Genomic DNA, 20,157 nt, shown 5'->3' on the forward strand with positions numbered 1-20,157 from the left:
ATGCGGTATAATTGACAATAAGACAACTACTGACCAGACACTAAAGGATTACAACTATAGATAACCGGATGGCATTCAACGATGAAATAACTCCCTACCGTATAGTCAGCTATACAAGTCCCCCAAAATAAATAATGTAAAACAATTCAACCGAGAAAACTAATGGTTGTAGATATTCCTATGCAGTCTTTGGCCCTCTATGGCAGTTAAAGACAATTTATTGCGTAATGGGCCATTTACTGAATGTTGCTATAGATTTGAAAACAAATGTTTTTGGTTTATTAAGAAGAAACTTTTTTATATCTCCTTCATGCATAGCTCTGATCCCTACGCGGATTTGGCTATACTTTTTGGAACTTTTGGATTATAGCTCTTCATCTCTTATATAAGCTTTTGATTTTACATATTTTGGCCACGAGCATGACTGAAGAGACATGTATTGTCGAAATGCGCATCTGGTGCAAAACAATTGGTACCGTTAATGTTATTAGTGTGAATTTCGGAAATAGAACAATCTTCTTTAGATCAGTTTTATACAAACATCGACTTAAAAGACAGGCGAAAGATGCCAAAGAAAAAATCAAACTCATGTATTAATAAAAAGTAATTTGACGACTTTGCTAAAAAAATATAAATTCCAACATACAAACACCAATACATAAACCACTGCATAGAAAACAAAAGAAAGATCAACACCAACCTCACTAAAACCTGGGGATGATCTCAGGTGCTCTAGAAGGGTATGCTTTAGGTTAAAGTAACTTACGTATTCAAGATGTATTTAACATAATGAATGGTACTCAATGTATATTCTGTTTCAACATAACAAATGTATTCAATGTATATTCTGTTTCAACATAACAAATGTACTTAATGTATATTCTGTTTCAACATAAAAAATGTACTCAGTGTATATTCTGTTTCAACATAACAAATGTACTCAATGTTTATCAAAAGAATCAATGTTCCATAGAATTATACTGGTTATTTTATGGGAGAATTCTACAAGATAAAAATATGAACGTTCGTAATAAGTTGTTGGTCGAATAGGGTTTATATCACGCCAAACTCATTTGGATATGATAGCAAGAGTAGTATACCGTATAAAAGTCATAAACCGATGAAAAAAAGCAAATCCGGTTTACAAACTAAAAGCGAGGAAACACAACAACTATAAGAGGAAAACAAAGAAACTGGAAAACTGAAGTACAACAAGAACAAACAGCAACATGCCTATAAACGAGTTATTTGCTAACCACTGCCATATTCCTGCCTTGGTACAGGACATTTAAAGAAAAAGTGGTGGGTTTAATCTGGTTTAATGGATAGCCAAGCATCCCGCTTTATTACAATAATTAAAAACATCGATAACATGATAATTGGCTTTTCTTTTTGTCTTTTAGCAGTTTCTGCATGAATACTTCTAAGAGTTCAAAAACAAGTCGGCAAGAAGGGGTGCACTTCTAGTACCCATTGGAATGACGACAACCTGTTGAAATATCATTCCTCAAAGCTCAACAAAAATACTGTCGATTAAAAAGTCTAGCTTTTGACGATATCATCTTCATTGTACTTTCTGATAGAATTAGTGTGGTTCCTCCCAAATAAGAGTTATTATAGCAATTTCTTCCGAGTGAACATTCTATATTTAAAACTTATACTTATACATCCTGCACAGTTAAAGAGGCGTATAGATATGTCTAAACTGGAAAATCACCGATGAAACATATACTGTCAAAATATGCATCTGTTGCAGGCAAATTTGAAACCGTTAATACTATTTACGACTTCGTTTCACTTTTTCCCCATAATTTGAACGTACTTCATTGCCTACCTTGAAATAATGCAAAGTATTTGTATGAAACAATATCAAATGTTACCAATAAATTCGAGTTAACAGTAGTTTACCCATGTTTTTTGTGTCTCATAAATTAAATCAATCAAATATGCAAATCAAGGTAAAATAAAACGAAATTTAAAGGAGTCGGGTAAGCAAGAACAGGCACATCAAAAAGGTGGGAAAACAAAATATAAAGGAATTAAATGAGCGAGAACAGGCGCATCAAAAAGGTGTGAAAACAAAATCTTAAGGAATCAAATGAGTCATCTTAGTAACGTGTTATAAAATTCTTTTATTTGCCTTACTTAATATTAATGTTACTGTTCAGTCTATTTTTGGTGATATCCATTTGACGTGACTGTGTACTTATGCATCTCGTCATTGTGTTATTGTTCTATATTCTTTGTATTCCTATCTTTTCATTTTTTTTATGTACTTTGTGTATATGACATTTTATGTTTACATATGGTGTGGCTCCTGACTTATACATCCCGCCATTGTGTAATGGTTCTATGATAATTTTTGTATTTCTGTTTTTCATATTTGCTAATGCTATGTCCATATGCCCTATTGTGTTTCTGTGATACATAATGATGTGGCTCATTTTAGAAGACATTCACAATATAGATGAGCGACAAGAAGGACAAGGAAAGTTTCTAACTTATATCCTGCAGAGGATATGCCTCAAAGAACTAAACACTATATTCTGTTCATACTTTGAAAGACAAACTTATTTTATATCTACCTGTGTGACGCCAAACGCGCGATTCTTTGTCTGAGTTAATGTTAATCTAACCATGTGCCTGTCAGGGTAAGGATTCGGTCTCAGTACTTAAAATCTTCAATCCTTTATTGGTGGATTTTACATAGACAATAGATCAATAAAACCGTAAAATAAAAAAAAGCAACGATTGGGGTTATTAAATTTGATGTACATGCATTTTGGGCTTTTTTTTTTTTTTACATTTGTTTGTTTTTTTAGAGGTCAAGATTATAACACAACGTTGACTGCTGCACCCTTATTTTTGACATTTCAACCTATTGTGTCTGTTTGTTTTGTTCACACAACGTTGTCAAAATAATGGAATTTGATGCGACTGTCATACAAGTGAGAGGTTCAGCTAGCTATATAACCAGGTTCAATCCACCATTTTCTACATAAGAAAATGCCTGTAACAAGTCAGGAATATGACGGTTGTTGTCCATTCGTTTGATGTTTTTGAGCTTTTTATTTTGACATTTGGACAGGGACTTTCCTTTTTGAATTTTCCTCGGAGCTTGGTATTTTTGTGATTTTACTTTTTTTTTCACATGAGCCTGAAAAAGTGAAAAACTGTGTTATGTACCAACAAAATTGGTATCCCACACATCATAATGAATGCATAGTAATCGATTTCAGCACTTAATACATGTTGCATAATATGTACACGTTAGACTAGGTAAATTGTTCAGTTTGTAGTTTATATTGTGTTCGATTTTTAAAGTTATACAGTTTTACAAATCCCGTAACTTTGGTCAATGGTCAAACAAACGTACATCTAAACCGTCTGTAAATTACTGCAATCGAGTAAATAATTCGTTGGTTAACTCAATTGTATCAAACCAATACGACATTTTTATCTTTTAATGTTTATTCCAACTAGTTTTAACTAAATTAAGTTTGATAAGCTCCGCTAAAGAAATCAACGTCCATCGAGCAAATTCAGATGCTGATGTCCTGATTGTATTCCATATGGACGTAAATGGTATACGAAAAACTCTAATGCGTACATTTTTTGTGGAGGCACATAATGAAAAGAAATGGCATAGTCACTCATACTCTCTGTTCCCTGTAAAAACAATAAAAGATTATTAAAACCTTGTATTATACACAATAAAATGATGTATTCAATGTTCAGCTAAATACCAAGTTGGGAAGTTTAGTGCCAATTAAAAGCAACAGTGTATATCGCTGTTCGAAAGTCATAACCCGATTGAGAGTAAACGAATTCGGGTTACGAACTTAAACCGAGGGAAACACATCAACTATGAGAGGAAGACAACGAAACAAAAGAAACACTAAAGTGAAAAACAAACCAAACGACGATGCATCACACACAGGAAAAAAATCAAAAACTGTTTGGCGTAAACGTTTATTAACATAACATCTTTGATGAGTTTTGTATAAAAACTAAATTTCATATGATAATATCCAATCAAAGTTTTGTACTTTTTTTCTGACTTCACTTCGTATTTTTACATAAAAAATCATTAAAACTGATTACTGTCTAACATATTCAGAATACAATACACTTTGTACTTGTCAAGTTCTGCTGTTCGCTTATATTTATTTAATAAAAACCTAACCATGAAAGAAGAAGAAGATTCGACTATGCTTTATTAATATATGTAATACATTTTGGTTAGGTGTATTGTAACTTACCTTTTTAGCACCACTGGCGTCACGTTGAACAAACCAATCAGGATATTTACCGAATAAGTGAGTCTCTGGATTAAAGCAATGGAACCTAGTTCTTCCTAATGCATCAGTCGAGTTTAAAGTTTTAACACCAAGATTCTCCAAACATCTTCCAATTTCTACGTCCTCATTACCACCATCTTGTTGGCATAATGTTTTGTTTTTCCCTTTAGCAACTAATCTAGTTAATGCTTCTTTACTCAATACATAACCAGCACCGCCACTATAATAACCTTGTTTAACAAAGTTTTTTAAGTTAAAAAGTTGCCCGAAATAAACTGGGTCACTTGGATTGTAATCTTTCAAAAAATATCTAAGATTTTCTAGTATGACAAACGTATCATCGTCTGCTTTCATAAACCAGTCAGCTTGATCTTTATAATGTTCATATACATATCGAAAAGCTTGCATAGATTTACCAGTTAGATGTTCCCGTCCCTCTGATATATTTAACCCAACAGTAGGGAAACTAGTATTTGTAACAGAACTTATGAAAATAAGAATGTTGCATCTTTTAGCCCATGTTAGCTTTACGTGTATAGCTTTTTTATCTAAATTCTGTGGGCCAGTCATAACCCAGCATAATACTCGGATATTCTTTTCAAGGTACTTTGCTACCGAATTATCATCTGAAATGAATAAAAGATTTTAGAAAAAGACTAAAATTTACCAGAATAAGGAAAACATACATTTTGGAAGCTCGTCAGAAGCCTACTGGTAAAAGCTTGATGTTTTTTCAAATTAGTTTCATTACCTTTATTTGACTTTCAACTGTTTATAATTCAGGCACCACTGATGATATGTTATGTAATTGAAATGCTGGTCCAGCTTTAAATATAAGACTAGTATATGTGTCGTGTATTTATACAAATGCTGTGTCGATGGCACTATTAGTGGGCGTTCTGGATGTATCACCAGCATAGAAGGGTCGATAGCACTATTAGCTGGTGTTTCGAATGTATCACCATCACAGCAGGGTCGATAGCACTGTTGGTTTGTGTTCCGAATGTATCACCAGCATAGCAGTCATTCATTTGCTATCATAACACATCTTCCTGTTTCTATATTAAAGTGTTCAAGTGTCCAATTTTAAGAAACTTCTTCAAATATATGCAAACAATAACTATTTATTATCAACAACTTTGATATAACATAATTAAACAGAACTTTCAATACTTTTAAATAATAAAACAGTCCAAAAGTCGTTAATCCACTACTGACCGTGTATTGAATTAAGCCCCGCCTCCCTACTAGCCTAATATTGAATATACACGGTCTCCACGCGGACGCTTTTAACCAATTATCTACAAAATTTCATGAAACTCTATTGTGCAGTTTAAGAGGATTTGCAGTGACAAAAACAGGACCGACAGATTGGTCAAAAACATTATACCATCCGCAACTTCGTTGCGTAGGGAATAAATAAATCTCATTATCTAAATGTTACATTCTAAAATTTTAAGATATCTGACGAAAAACACACATCTGAATGAAGATGCTTACAAAACAATATTTAGTAAGAGGATGGTGATTAAGACCCTGTTATCGTGATTCAAAATTAATAAACTTACCGTGATGAAAATGGCTATCATCAACTAATACTGGCTTTATAGGTCTCAAATTTCTTTCCATTATATCATGTATATCCCTTTGGTTTGTCATCACTTGCATACTTGAACGAATATCAAGAAACGATCTCAATGTGTTTGGTGTATTTGTCTTCCTTAATGTGCTCAAAGACGAGAAACAAGTTACTAGTAACAAGAATGATATCCCAAATCCACAGAGGATACCAAATACAAAAGTACCTCTGGATGCATTTGTTTCTCCAAACACTAAAAATGCAAGATTGATAACTTTATCATATTCAATGCTTTATATCAATTTATGAATTTGTATATCAAAGCTGACAGTAAGACATTAATCAGTTTTATTCTAAATAATTTTAAATGTTTAAATTCCGTGTTAGGAATCATGATAAAGAAACTATCAATTTTGGGAAGAAATTGCAGATAGACATTTGTGTAGAGTAAAGCGAAAATAAAGCAAATAAAGCGAGAACACATGATCTTCAAATACTATAGGTAAGTTTTTCAATGGTAAATGTTTTGCTTATTGTTGAAGTTCGACGGTTATCTACAGTTGCTAACCTCAACGTCAATAGATCTCTGGTGGTTAGTTTTCTCCTATGCAATCATACCACATTTTATTTGTTATTTGTATGTTTAATAACGGGTGATGAAGGGTTAACGTTAAAACTATCACTGGAAAAGAGGCTCGTATGGTTGAGATGAACACCTTGCCTTGCAACGGACAACGAAAGGATTACAGAGAAAGTTTGCTCAAGGAGCATTTTAGCGTGGAGTAATCGTGACCCTCATCGTATACATTACATTTTTTCTAACGTGCCCGTTCTTATCTTCCCTTTCTGTGTATTTGTACATCATACACAACACACCTAGTTCAATTTACATTGCAGTTGTTTACAACGGAATTTTATTAGACTGTCGTACAAGTGCGAGGTTAAGCGCTATACAACCAAGTTCAATCCATCATTTACTACATTTGAAAATTCATGTACATGTACCAAGTCCGAAATATGACAGTTGTTGTCCATTGGTTTTTAATGGGTTTTTTTGTCATTTTATTTTGCCATGTGATAAGGAACTTTCCGATTGAATTTTCCTCGGAGTTCAGTATTTTTGAGATTTTATTTTTCACAGGAGGAACAAGTGATTATACGTTGATAAATGACTTTCAGGTTTTAATTTTATTTGGAGTTCGGTATTATTGCTATTTTATATTTTTCGAATATTTAGTCACTCATTAGTAATAAATAAAGGCAACAGTAGTATACCGCTGTTCAAAACTCATAAATCCATGGACAAAAAACAACATCGGGGTAACAAACCAAAACCGAGCGAAACGCATTAAATATAAGAGGAGAACAACGACACAACACCGAAACGCAACACACACAGAAACTGATCAATCATTAGACAAAACACCACAAGAATAACAAATATAACATGAAAACCAAATACATGAATTTGGGATAGACAAGTACCGTGCCACGTCTTATCTCAATATTAAACTATTAGAATAACGAATTCAATTTTGCTCAACCATTTAGTGTCACTGTTCTTATTTAGAGGTGTATCGATGGTGTTTCCATTCAGTGTGATCAGTTATTTAATTGCTGTAAATATTTGAGATGACCTATTGCGAACTTTGGATTTCTATCTCTCGCAGAGATTACATATGAAGCATTTATTTCCTTGCTGATAAAATTGAGAATGGAAATGGTGAATGTGTCAAAGAGACAACAATCCGACCAAAGAGCAGACAACAGCCGAAGGCCACTAATGGGTCTTGAATGCATGCTAGCGAGAAACTCCCGCACCTGGAGGCGTGCTTCGGATACACTATTCCAGAGCTTGCACTTTATAACAGGAGTACCTTGATATAGGGTTGTTGCTAATAAGGAAGATATTAAACCAATAATTCTGAATGGTGACGTAGAAAGCATTAATTTGAAAATTTTCCGGAAACCAATTTTGTTCGTTTTGAGCAGATTTTAGTTTTGTTGTTCGTTATAGGGAAAACGGTACTATTTATTCTGCCATAGGCCACAATACTAACATTTTCTAAATTTACAAGTTTTTATAATAAAAACCTGGATAAAACAGTTATGTGTGGTGTTAGTACTTTATTACTGTATTCTAAAAATTGAAGCCAAATAGTATCATGACCAATTTCCAACGGAGCTGGTTTATGTTATCCATGCCCACCGTCATTTTACACCAAATTTATGAAATTTTGGAAGCCTTTTCGAATAATTCTCTAGAAAATATTTCAATAGGTTTTAAAATTTATATTGTAAATTTACACACTGCAGTTATTCATAGATAAATAAAAAATATATTGTACCCTTACATCCAATCACAGCGCTCTTAAGTTGACTTCCTACGCCCTGTCTTGGGTACACAAAAGGCCAACCTAATGCTGGGAAAATGTAATACTACCGCTTTCCCTATATGTGCTATTTAATTGTTCTTTCGTCTTTTTTCTTTGTGTGCAATGTCATTGCTGTTTTTATTTATAAGTTATATATCCAGTTTTGTAACTCTCGCATCTCTCTTATGATTTAATGCCAATTATCACATTTCTAATGACAAGTGTAACCTGTCATTCCTGGTTGAAGCATGCTGAGTAAAATGATTTCTTACGCATTTCAAATTAAACTATTTCAGTTTTATTTTCATAGTAAAATTATCATCATTTTCAATATAACCATTGTTGTTTTGACTAGTGTTGTAATTGTGCTTTTCCTATTTGAAAAGTATGTTAACTAAAAACAAAAGTTCACTCTTTTTCTAAATCCATCATTATAAAATACATACTTGTTTAATTTACCAGGCGACGAATTGCTGATACGATATCACGTCATCTGAAAATATAATAGGGTCATTAACGTCATGGGTGTCCTTATATAATTAGTAACAATAACGTAAAATATGTTATAAAAAAAAAATCATTTTATAGTAGAAAAGACAATAGATAAAAGACTGTTATTCATATATGTTTGTATAGGTTTGTTATAGCATACATATTGGAATAAGGGAATCGTTAGTTTTTGTACTTGGCTGGATCAAATAGATAAATGATAGATTGTGTACTGCATAGTCCTGATAAAAAAAATATGGACTTGCAGTGAAATATACATAACGACCTTTTTTAAATTGTGGCAAAACTTCTATAACATTGATTAACAAAGACATCGATCTACATCTGTATATCAACATAAATCCAAATATTTCAGACACCTTCGTCCAGTCTCTTAGAGATAAGTTGATAATTAAACACAAATATATATACATATAACAAGTCTTAAAGTGAACAATATCACAAATAATTGAACGTGACTACATACTTTTACATTCCTCACAAATCAATAGAACCCGTGTAATTTAAACTGGTATAATTAAAACATCCTTTAAACTGTAAAAGTCCAGTACAGAAGCCTGAGCTTCTAAAAACAAGTAATGGAAGGAAAATGAGTGATGGTAGTGAAAATGAGTGATTCCTTCTCTGTTTTTTCATCCAAGCCCTCTGGGGAAATTGTCCTTAGCATTCTTATCCAAAACTTTTACTGGGCTAGTCTGTCGGCCCTTTAATTGTGATGGTCAGGTCTTTGAATTCAGCATTGGCGTGCCTAGGTGATTCCAAATGACAACTTACGGGGAGGTCGGGCTTGCAGGTGTAGTCACTTCGATGACCATTTATGAGTTAGTTGAATGGCTGTTCTGTCTCGCCATTATACTGTAGTCCACATTGACATTGAAGTTCTTGGTTTTGGAAGTTAAATTGCAAAATTAGGTGTACAAAGACCAACAGGAGTGGCAAGTAAGTGTTTGAGTATTCAGTATTTGTTGGCAAGTCAGACTTCATCTGTAACCACACGACCTTTCTGCAGCTGGCTGTTCATTTGGGGAGACGTCGAAGGCTTTTTCGACTTGCTGATCTCCGAAAATATAACACAGGAGGTTTGGGAAAGATCTTGGATAATTTTGGGTGGTTGGCAATTAATTGCTTAAAAGTGAAAGGTTAGTATTAGCAGGGTTGTATGTTAAAACAAACGGAACTTGTTTGCTGTGCCTCTTCTGTTTGTACTGTAATAGGTCATTGCAGCTGTTATTGTAAGTACATACACCCCGTATATATGTCCCATTTCTAATAACCTCTTTTAGTAAAAAAAAACAACAAAAAACAATATCCTGACAGCCTCCTCAGAGGAGTAAATCCGTTTCAAATTGAGAGCTTAACTGTACGGGATACTTTTGTACAGTGTTTGGAGACAGCTTTAAGGAGAAAGGTACTGGTGTTTATCTGTAGGTTTTAGTAGAGGTCTGTTGATATAAGACCGTCCTTAATAGATATAGTTGTGCCTAAGAAAGATATTTTAGAGTCGGAAATTTCACATGTAAGTTCAATTGACTGGTGGGCGTTGTTTGCATGTCTGATAAAATCATCCCATTTTTGTTGGGATTCAATCTATTTCATGTTAACATCATCGTTGAAACGGGCTCTAAAATATCTTTTATATAAACTCCCCAAAACTGTCACCCGAACACTGTACATCCCGTACAGTTAAGCTCTCATTTGCTCCTCTGAGGAGGCTGTAACTAAACGGTTACAGGAACTTCGCGGATCTTTACCAAACGAGGTTATAAAAAACGGGACATAGATAACGGGTTTGCGCGTGCTAACAATTACAGCCGAAATGACCTATTACAAACAGAAAAGTCGCAGCAAATACGTTAAACATACAATTCCGCCTTTACTAAAGGAAGGACGAAAGATACCACAGAGAGAGAGTCAAACTCACAAATCGAAAATCAACTGACCACGCGATGGCTAATAATGAAAGAGACAAACAGACATACAATAGTACACATGAAACAACATAGAAAACTAAAGAATAAGCAACACGAACCCCACCAAAAACTAGGGGTGATATCATGTGCTCCGGAAGGGTAAGCAGATCCTGCTCTACACGTGTCATCCGTCGTGTTGCTTATGTGATAAAAAAATCCGGGAAATAGTTTAATTCGGGAGGTCACATTCATGAAAGGGTCGGGGGTTGTAGTTATCTGATATCATTTGTGAAACGGATATTCCATAACGGTCAACCAACTCGTGATGGCGTCCGTAAAACTTACGAAGGGATGATTTCAACTTCACCATTTGGAACTCTTGGTTTAATAGCTTCCTTGCGAGCAGCAACCCTCTATCAAGAAAATAATGATAGGAAATGCAAGCACGGGAATATCGTATCAATTGGGAGATATATACCTCGTATGCAGGTGCTGCTGGAATTGTTGCTACTTAAAAATGGAAAGTTCACAATTGGAAAGCTGAAATCATCTCTTTTGTCGTAAAGTTTTGTTTTCAACCGACCCTCATTGTCAATTTCTTGATGTAAGTCAAGATATGAGGCCGACTTAACTGTATCTGTATTATCCTTTATCTCTAGTTCGATGGGATATATGCGTTAAACATAGTCACCAAATGTAGTATAATGTAGTACGCCAGACGCGCGTTTCGTCTACATAAGACTCATCAGTGACGCTCATATCAAAATAGTTTTACAAGTCAAACAAGTACAAAGTTGTAGAGCATTGAGGATCCAAAATTTCAAAAATTTGTGCCAAATACGGCTTAGGTAATCAATTCTGGGACAAGAAAATCCTTAGATTTTTCGAAAAATTCAAAGTTTTGTATCAGGAATTTTATAATAATGACCACATAATTGATATTCATGTCAACACCGAAGTGCTGACTACTGGGCTGGTCGATACCCTTGGGGACGGAACGTCCATCATGCAGCAGTGACATCGACCCAGTTGTGTAAATAGTTATCAAAAGTATCAAGATTATAATTTAGTACGTCAGACGCGCGTCTACATATGACTCATCAGTGACGCTTATATCAAAATAGTTCTAAAGCCAAAAAAGTGCACAGTTGAAGAGCATTGAGGATCCAAAATTCCAAAAAGTTGTGTCAAATACGGCTATTCCTGGGACAAGAACATCCTTAGTTTTTTTCGAAAAATTCAATTAACAGTTAGTGCTTTTTCGTCAGTATTATAATGTATTGTTATATAGGACTACCCATCTTATTTTGAATATTACTATACATGATTAGGCCAGCAAAGAAGCACAATTTCCGTATATTTTATAAATGCATTGTCTGGGGTTTTTTTTCGAGAGCAACTGTGAAACTGTCCGTATTTTTAAACAAATGATTCGGGGGTTTTAACGAAAATTAGAAAAAAAACTAACTAGGTATGGTGAAGGCCGTAACTTGACCTAAAATTGTTTATTTTATAAATTGTGACTTGGATAAATAGTTGTCTCATTGGCACTCATACCACATCTATCTATAGGTAGTCCTGACTTTAAAAATTACTTCTCTAGATTATAACTGTAATTTAATCAACCTTTTTAAAATTCAATGCAAATAAAAACCATTTTTATTGTTTTAAACGTAAATAACCTGACACATAACATTTTAAGCTATACAAGGAAATTTCTATTATCACTCTACAAAACCACAAAGTGCTCTCGAAAAAACCCGAACATATAGAAATTAATGCAGTCTCAAAATGTGTGTGTCGCTTCTCCTCTTTCAACAATAAATTAATCATCATCTATACTATTAAACGGAAAGACCTGATTTTGTGTGTTTTCTCTTCTTTTCACAATAAATAAATCATCATGCCTCTGTGTCCTATAGGTACAGTGCAAAGTCGCATTTGTCATCCATTCATATGATTATTTAGATTGAGTTATTTTGGGAGAAAATAGAAAAAAATGCATCCGGATATTGTTTCCGTCCTTGGATGAAATTTTAAGTCAGATAAGACTTCCGGTTTGCGTTTTTTCTGTTATACTACGAATAAAGTTTATTTTCTATCTGATATCGTTTTCAAGTTTACTATCCACGGTGGTCACAAAGTTAATTAAATAGAGAGGGTCTGTATAATGTATCAAAGACCGCCGTGGATTGATTAGTAAACTATTGAGAATTGAAAGTAAAAAAGCAAATACTCTTTATTTAAAGTAATGAATGTTCAAAATATATACAGATAAGCGGTAAAATTATTCATGTGTTATTAAAATTAATAGAAAAAAATGGGAATTTGGGAGAAAAAAGGAGGAGGAATTGTCCTGTCCCAAAATACATTTGAATTTTGATACCTTTACTGAAATTCTCCAGTCATTAAATCTTTTACAAAAATTCATTGATCACAAAAATAATTAAGATGTGGTATGATTGCTAATGAGACAGCTCTCCACAAGAGACCAAGATGACACAGAAATTAACAACTATAGGTCACTGTACGGCCTTCAAAAAATGAACAAAGCCCATACCGCATAGTCGGTTATAAAAGGCCACGAAATATCAATGTAAAATAATTCAAATCAGAAAAATAACGGCCTTATATATGTACAAAAAATTAATGAAAAACAAATATATAACACATAAACAACGGCAACCACTGAATTAAAGGCTCCTGACTAGAATGTTCATACTGTTGATAATTAGATTAATGGAAAACCCAAACAAATGGGAATTTCGGAAATAAAGGAAGGAAAAAATACATTTTCCTGTCCCCAAGTACCTATGACTTATGATACTTTTCCTGAAATTCTCAAGTCATTAAATCTTTTACAAAATTCGTCCTGCAGCACTTTACATACTTTCAAACCACGCTCTGAATGCCCGCGAATTCGCGGGTGTGTTCTAGTTTCAATATAAATTTAATAGAACTTTTTCATTTCTTAATTAGCGGGAGGTAGTAAAAAACGTTTGACAATTATACAGTCTATGTCTTATTCAATTACAATGGAAACCTGATCATAATTACACAAATGACCATCAATTTTATTATTTTTATCCTTCAATTATTCTTAGCATAAGATTAATTTAGACACGTTAATTTAGGCAAATAAAAAAAGTTACGAATTCAACATATATTATATCTATACCTTTGTTATTTTGTTTGAGAGAATAAAGATATATATATGTATGACTCTAAAGTGCGATGGTCACGCTAAAGTGCGATGGTCTACGCTAAAGTACGATGGTGTATCACGCTAAAGTGCGATGGTTGTTTTTTCGCTAAAGTGCGATGGTTTATCACGCTAAAGTGCAATGGACTACAGGGTTAAGTTAAAGGGCTTAAAGTATTAAAGAACACGGATTAAAAAAAATAATCTTCTTGCGATTATAAACTAGAGGCTCTAAAGAGCCTGTGTCGCTCACCTTGGTCTATGTGCATATTAAACAAAGGACACAAATGGATTCATGACAAAATTGTATTTTGGTGATGGTGATGTGTTTGAAGTTCCTACTTTACTGAACGTTCTTGCTTCTTACAATTATATCTATAATGAACCTTGCCCATTAGTAACAGAGAAAAATATTTGGTAAAAATTTACATAAATTTACCGAATTAATGAAAATTGTTAAAAATTGACTATAAAGGGCAATAACTCCTTAAGGGGTCAATTGACCATTTAGGTCATGTTGACTTATTTGTAGATCTTACTTTGCTGAACATTATTGCTGTTTACAGTTTATCTCTATCTATAATAGTATTCAAGATAATAACCAAAAACGGCAAAATTTCTTTAAAAATTACCAATTGGAGGGCAGCAAGCCAACAACCGATTGTCCAATTCATCTGGGCAGATAGATATTGACCTGATAAACATTTTTACACCTTGTCAAATTTCCTCAAAATGCTTTGGTTTTTGAGTTATAAGCCAAAAACTGCATTTTACCCCTATGTTCTATTTTCAGCCGTGGCGGCCATCTTGGTTGGATGACCGGGTCACGCCACACATTTTTTAAACTGGATACCCCAATGATGATTGTGGCCAAGTTTGGTTTGATTTGGCCCAGTAGTTTCAGAGGAGAAGATTTTTGTAAAAGCTAACGCCGCACGACGACGGACGACGGACGCCAAGTATGAGAAAAGCTCACTTGGCCCTTTGGGCCAGGTGAGCTAAAAAGAAGACGTGGTATGATTGCCAATGAGACAACTTTCCACAAAAGACCAAAATGACACAGACATTAAAAATTATAGGTCACCGAACAGCTATCAACAATGAGCAAAGCCCATACCGCATAGTCAGCTATAAAAGGCCCCGATAAGACAATGTAAAACAATTTAAACGAGAAAACTAACGGCCTTATTTATGTAAAAAAAAATGAACGAAAAACAAATATGTAACACATACACAGACGACAATCACTAACTTACAGGCGCCTGACTTAGGACAGGTACATACATACACAATTTGGCTGGGTTAAACATGTTAGCGGGATCCCAACCCTCCCCCTAACCTGGGACAGTGGTATAACAGTACAACATAAGAACGAACTATACAAATCAGTTGAAAAAGGCTTAACTCATCAGATGGACAAAAATACAAGTGAACGTGGCCGGGTACTTATACATCCCGACACAAAAAGACACAATGAACAGATCTGAGAGCACTCGCAGTAATAGGCTAGTACAAGGTTGTATGACATATTTGATAGGATTTATAATTACCGGTAGTCTTTAGTGATCATTGTTTTAAACTAGGAAGAAGGACCACGTAAAATGGTAATTTAGGTGTGACTAAAATGTATATGTTTTATTTAATTCAGGCCGGTATCACATATTTGGATAATTGGTGTAGCTTACCGTTCACACAGTCTATCACTAATGTGAACATCTCCTCTCAAAGTCGTCATTGTAAATTACAAATACAAAATTCCTTCTTATTTTTAGCAGACAATAACCTACCTTTATTTTACCGACTTTTCTTTTTATTAACATCGACAATATTTAAACGGGGACGGCAAAGTAAACTGCAACATAAATAATGATTTCAATGTATCCGTTAGCTAACAGGATAAAGGATACTTATGCACATATTACACATTACTCTTTAGTCCAGTGCACTTTAGCGTGATAGACCATCGTACTTTAGCGAACAAACAGCCACCGCACTTTAGCGTAAAGTGCGTGACCATCGCACTTTAGAGTACCATCGGACTTTTGAATCCTACATATATATATACATGTTCGAGTCGTATTCAAATTCTCAAAATTCGGTGATTTTATCGAGTTACGTACTGGTTAATGAGTTCCAAATATCCCATTGTAGATTAATTAATAAAAACTGTAAAAATCAATGAAAATCAAGTTGATAAAATTATCGAGTTACGTATGTTCTTACCTTATGCAAGTGTAGACTAGGAAGTGTTTAGATAGTTATTAAGACATCAGGAAGGTTTCAGTACATTATGAAACATACAAATACATGTTATTTTATAACTACTACGTCTAGAGACTACTACCTCAGAGGACTTCGCAGTATACTCAGGATTTATATATGCCACTAATGACCAGAAGGGTGCTGTTTTATAAACAATGTTTGTATATAATGGTACAGATTGACATTTGATGCATAAATTATAAATATTATAGAAAAATAACCACAAATTAATGAGTAACTGAACAATGTTTATTCACGTGTCGGTTTGTTTTTGATATTGCAGAAAATCAGTGTACCGATTGTACGGTTCATTCTCATTTATTCAACTTTTTAAAATTATTGGTAGTACAGGTAAAAAAAAGTTGGATAGATGAAATCAAAGGTAATCAAGAACTAAGGATTTTACAGGTGAAAAATAAGACTGAAAATTATACCCGGATAAGATTGTCTGTAGTATTATTTAGCATAGCATTTAGAATGTGCAACTGACATTAAGTTAATGTAATGCAAATCATTTTAAAGTACTTTCAAGTTTTTTAACCGTTAATTAAAATGTGAATTGGATAGAAAATATCAGTTGCACATTTATTCATGAAGAGATTTGTCAATGATATGGAGCTTTTTTGTGGTCCCGCAACGAAGTTGTCGGTGCCATATAGTTTTACCCTTGTCCGTCATTCCCTAATTCTGTCATTCTGTTATTCTGCAACAAACCATTACACGGAGTTTTTATCTTGACGCCTTCAGATATTGAGCTGATTTTTGGCATGTCAGTTATCCACGATGAGCTACAGATCAAGTTTAAATTTCTTTCCGCTCGGCTAATTTTTGCCGACATTACGGACTAGAATTTGATAAATTGTTGAAAATCACAGTAATACGGATTTTTTTCTAAAAGGGGGACGAAAGATACAAAAGGGACAGTCGAACTCATACATCTAAAACAAATTGACAACGCCATAGATAAAATGAAAAAGACAAACAGACAAACAATAGTACACATGACACAACATAGAAAACCAAAGAATCAACAACACGAACCCCACCAAAAAGTAGGGGTGATCTCCGGTGCTCCGGAAGAGTAAGCAGATCCTGCTCCACATGTGGCACCGCCGTGTTGCTTATGTGATATCAAATCCAGTTAAATAGTCTAATTCGGTAGGTCACATTCATTTTTATAAATTTTCTGTTTACAAAACTTTGAATTTTTCGAAAAACTAAGGATTTTCTTACCCCAGGAGTAGATTACCTTAGCCGTTTTTGGCACAACGTTTCGGAATTTTGGTCCTCAATGCTCTTCAACTTTGTATTCATTTGGCTTTTTAACTATTTTGATCTGAGCGTCACTGATGAGTCTTATGTAGACGAAACGCGCGTCTGGAGTATAAAATTATTATCCTGGTACTTTTGATAACTATTTACACCACTGGGTCGATGCCACTGCTGGTGGACGTTTTGTCCCCGAGGGTATCACCAGCCCAGTAGTCAGCACTTCGGTGTTGACATGAATATCAATTATATGGTCATTTTAATAAATTTTCTGTTTACAAAACTTTGAATTTTTCGAAAAACTAAGGATTTTCTTACACCAGGAGTAGATTACCTTAGCCGTTTTTGGCACAACGTTTCGGAATTTTGGTCCTCAATGCTCTTCAACTTTGTATTCATTTGGCTTTTTAACTATTTTGATCTGAGCGTCACTGATGAGTCTTATGTAGACGAAACGCGCGTCTGGAGTATAAAATTATTATCCTGGTACTTTTGATAACTATTTACACCACTGGGTCGATGCCACTGCTGGTGGACGTTTTGTCCCCGAGGGTATCACCAGCCCAGTAGTCAGCACTTCGGTGTTGACATGAATATCAATTATATGGTCATTTTTATAAATTTTCTGTTTACAAAACTTTGAATTTTTCGAAAAACTAAGGATTTTCTTACCCCAGGAGTAGATTACCTTATCCGTATTTGGCACAACGTTTCGGAATTTTGGGTCCTCAATGCACTTCAACTTTGTATTTATTTGGCTTTTTAACTATTTTGATCTGAGCGTCACTGATGAGTCTTATGTAGACGTAACGCGCGTCTGACGTATAAAATTATAATCCTGGTACTTTTGATAACTATCATGAAAGGGAAGGAGATTGTAGTTACGACGTAAGTAACATATCCGATATCATTTGTGTAACGGTTATTCCATAACGGTCAACCAACTCGTGATGGCGTCCGTAAAATTTACGAAGGGATGATTTCAACTTCACCATTTGAAACTCTTAGTTTAATTGCTTCCTTGTGAGCAGTAACCCTCTATCAAGAAAATCATGATATGAAATGCAAGCACGGGAATATCGTATCAATTGGGAGATATATACCCCTTATGCAGGTGCTGCTGGAATGTTGCTACTAAACGCTTTCAGATATTGGGCTGATTTTAGGAATGTGAGTTAAAGAATAAGTTTTCAGTTTCGATTTGCTCAGCTAATTTTTGCTCTAATTTCGGGCTTTGGAAGCGAATATTAATGTTCAGAGAGCCCCCTCTTATGATTTTTTTTATCCGTCACTGTGCATGAATTGTGTAAAGCTGCTCAAATAGTAATGTTCTAGCGTAAAAAGTTCCATCGGCGATTATAGGGCTTGGCTTAGGGGTCGAAGGTTGTCTGAAGTACCAAAAACCAGGATTTTGGCGGACTGCCTCGGTAGTTAAGTATTGTGCAAAGATGACATTTTGAATTGAATGGCTTTATATACTACATTATGAGCTTAACTTTAAATGTAGCACATACAAGTAATAAAGACAGTCATATTTACTTTCATAAAAAATTTAATATGAAAATATTACTGATTGGTTGGTTTCTTCTGTTCAAATGATGAAACATTTATTTGTTATTTAAAATATTTAAAGGTAATAAATATTTTTTCAATATTAAAAAATAATCATTTTTTAATATAAATAAATAGGTTTTATTTACTTATATCAAAAAATTATTTTTTAATATCAAAAAAATATTTTTTAATATTAAAAAATCGTTTTATTAATATAAAAGATAATATTCGTATTAAAAAATAGATCCTATTTATTAATATTAAATAATAATTTTTGAATATTAACAAATCATTTTTTATGTTAAAAAATCATTTATTAATATTAAATAATATTTTTTTTATATTAATAAATCATTTTTTAATATTAAAAAAAACATTTATTAATATTAATTATTATTTGTAATATTAATAAATAAGGAAATAATTCCACAACGGCTTGCCATAGGAAATACCTCAAAATGGTACCCAAAGAGGGAATTCCAAACACTTTTTTTTAACAATGTTTGTTACATGTTTTTAATTTTTTGTCGAGCCTGCAACTTTTGTTGCAGAAAGCCCGACATAGGGATAGTGATCCTGCGGCGGCGGCGTTAGCTTACTTCTTAAAAGCTTTATATTTTAGAATGTAGAAGACCTGGGTGCTTCATACTTTGTATATAGATGCCTCATGTTACGAACTTTCCATCAGTCACATGTACAATGTCCTTGACCTCATTTTCATGGTTCAGTGACTACTTGAAAAAAAAATGTTGAGAATTTTTGTAATGTTTTTTCTCTTATTATTAGTACTATAATTGGATAACTATATTTGGTATGTGCGTACCTTGCAAGGTCCTCATGCCCGTCAGACAGTTTTCACTTGACCTCGACCTCATTTCATGGATTAGTGAACAAGGTTAAGTTTTGGTGGTCAAGTCCATATCTCAGATGCTATAAGCAATAGGTCTGGTAAAGGTGGTGTATGGAAGGACTGTAAGGGGTACATATGTCCAACTGGCAGGTGTCATTTGACCTTGACCTCATTTTCATGGTTCAGTGGTTATAGTTAAGTTTTTGTGTTTTGGTCTGTTTTTCTTATACTATATGCCATAGGTCAACTATATTTGGTGTATGGAATGATTGTAAGGTGTACATGTCTAGCTGTCAGGTGTCATCTGACCTTGACATCATTTTCATGGTTCAGTGGTCAAAGTTA

At 33.9% G+C, this 20,157-nt stretch overlaps 1 protein-coding gene across 1 annotated transcript; it reads right to left on the reverse strand.

The window, feature by feature from the left end:
* Positions 1-2,721: 2,721 nt before the first annotated feature.
* Positions 2,722-16,029, reverse strand: LOC134706398 (glycoprotein-N-acetylgalactosamine 3-beta-galactosyltransferase 1-like). The gene is made up of 5 exons (XM_063565305.1): positions 15,665-16,029; positions 8,702-8,748; positions 5,870-6,133; positions 4,263-4,927; positions 2,722-3,669 (listed from the first exon to the last, which is right to left on the reverse strand). Coding segments are annotated over exons 2-5 (1,077 nt in total). The 5' UTR covers positions 8,703-8,748; positions 15,665-16,029; the 3' UTR covers positions 2,722-3,522.
* Between the last annotated feature and the right edge of the window lie 4,128 nt (positions 16,030-20,157).

This window comes from Mytilus trossulus, chromosome 2, assembly GCF_036588685.1.
Source record: "Mytilus trossulus isolate FHL-02 chromosome 2, PNRI_Mtr1.1.1.hap1, whole genome shotgun sequence".
NCBI lineage: Eukaryota > Metazoa > Mollusca > Bivalvia > Mytilida > Mytilidae > Mytilus > Mytilus trossulus.

What these genes read in the sequence shown, in the direction of transcription:
- LOC134706398 (XM_063565305.1), bottom strand. An exon ending in TGATAGCCATTTTCATCACG is followed by an intron (nt 4,928 to 5,869) that starts GTAAGTTTATTA and finishes TATTCATTTCAG; the next exon opens with ATGATAATTCGGTAGCAAAG. An exon ending in ACGCCAGTGGTGCTAAAAAG is followed by an intron (nt 3,670 to 4,262) that starts GTAAGTTACAAT and finishes TTGTTTTTACAG; the next exon opens with GGAACAGAGAGTATGAGTGA.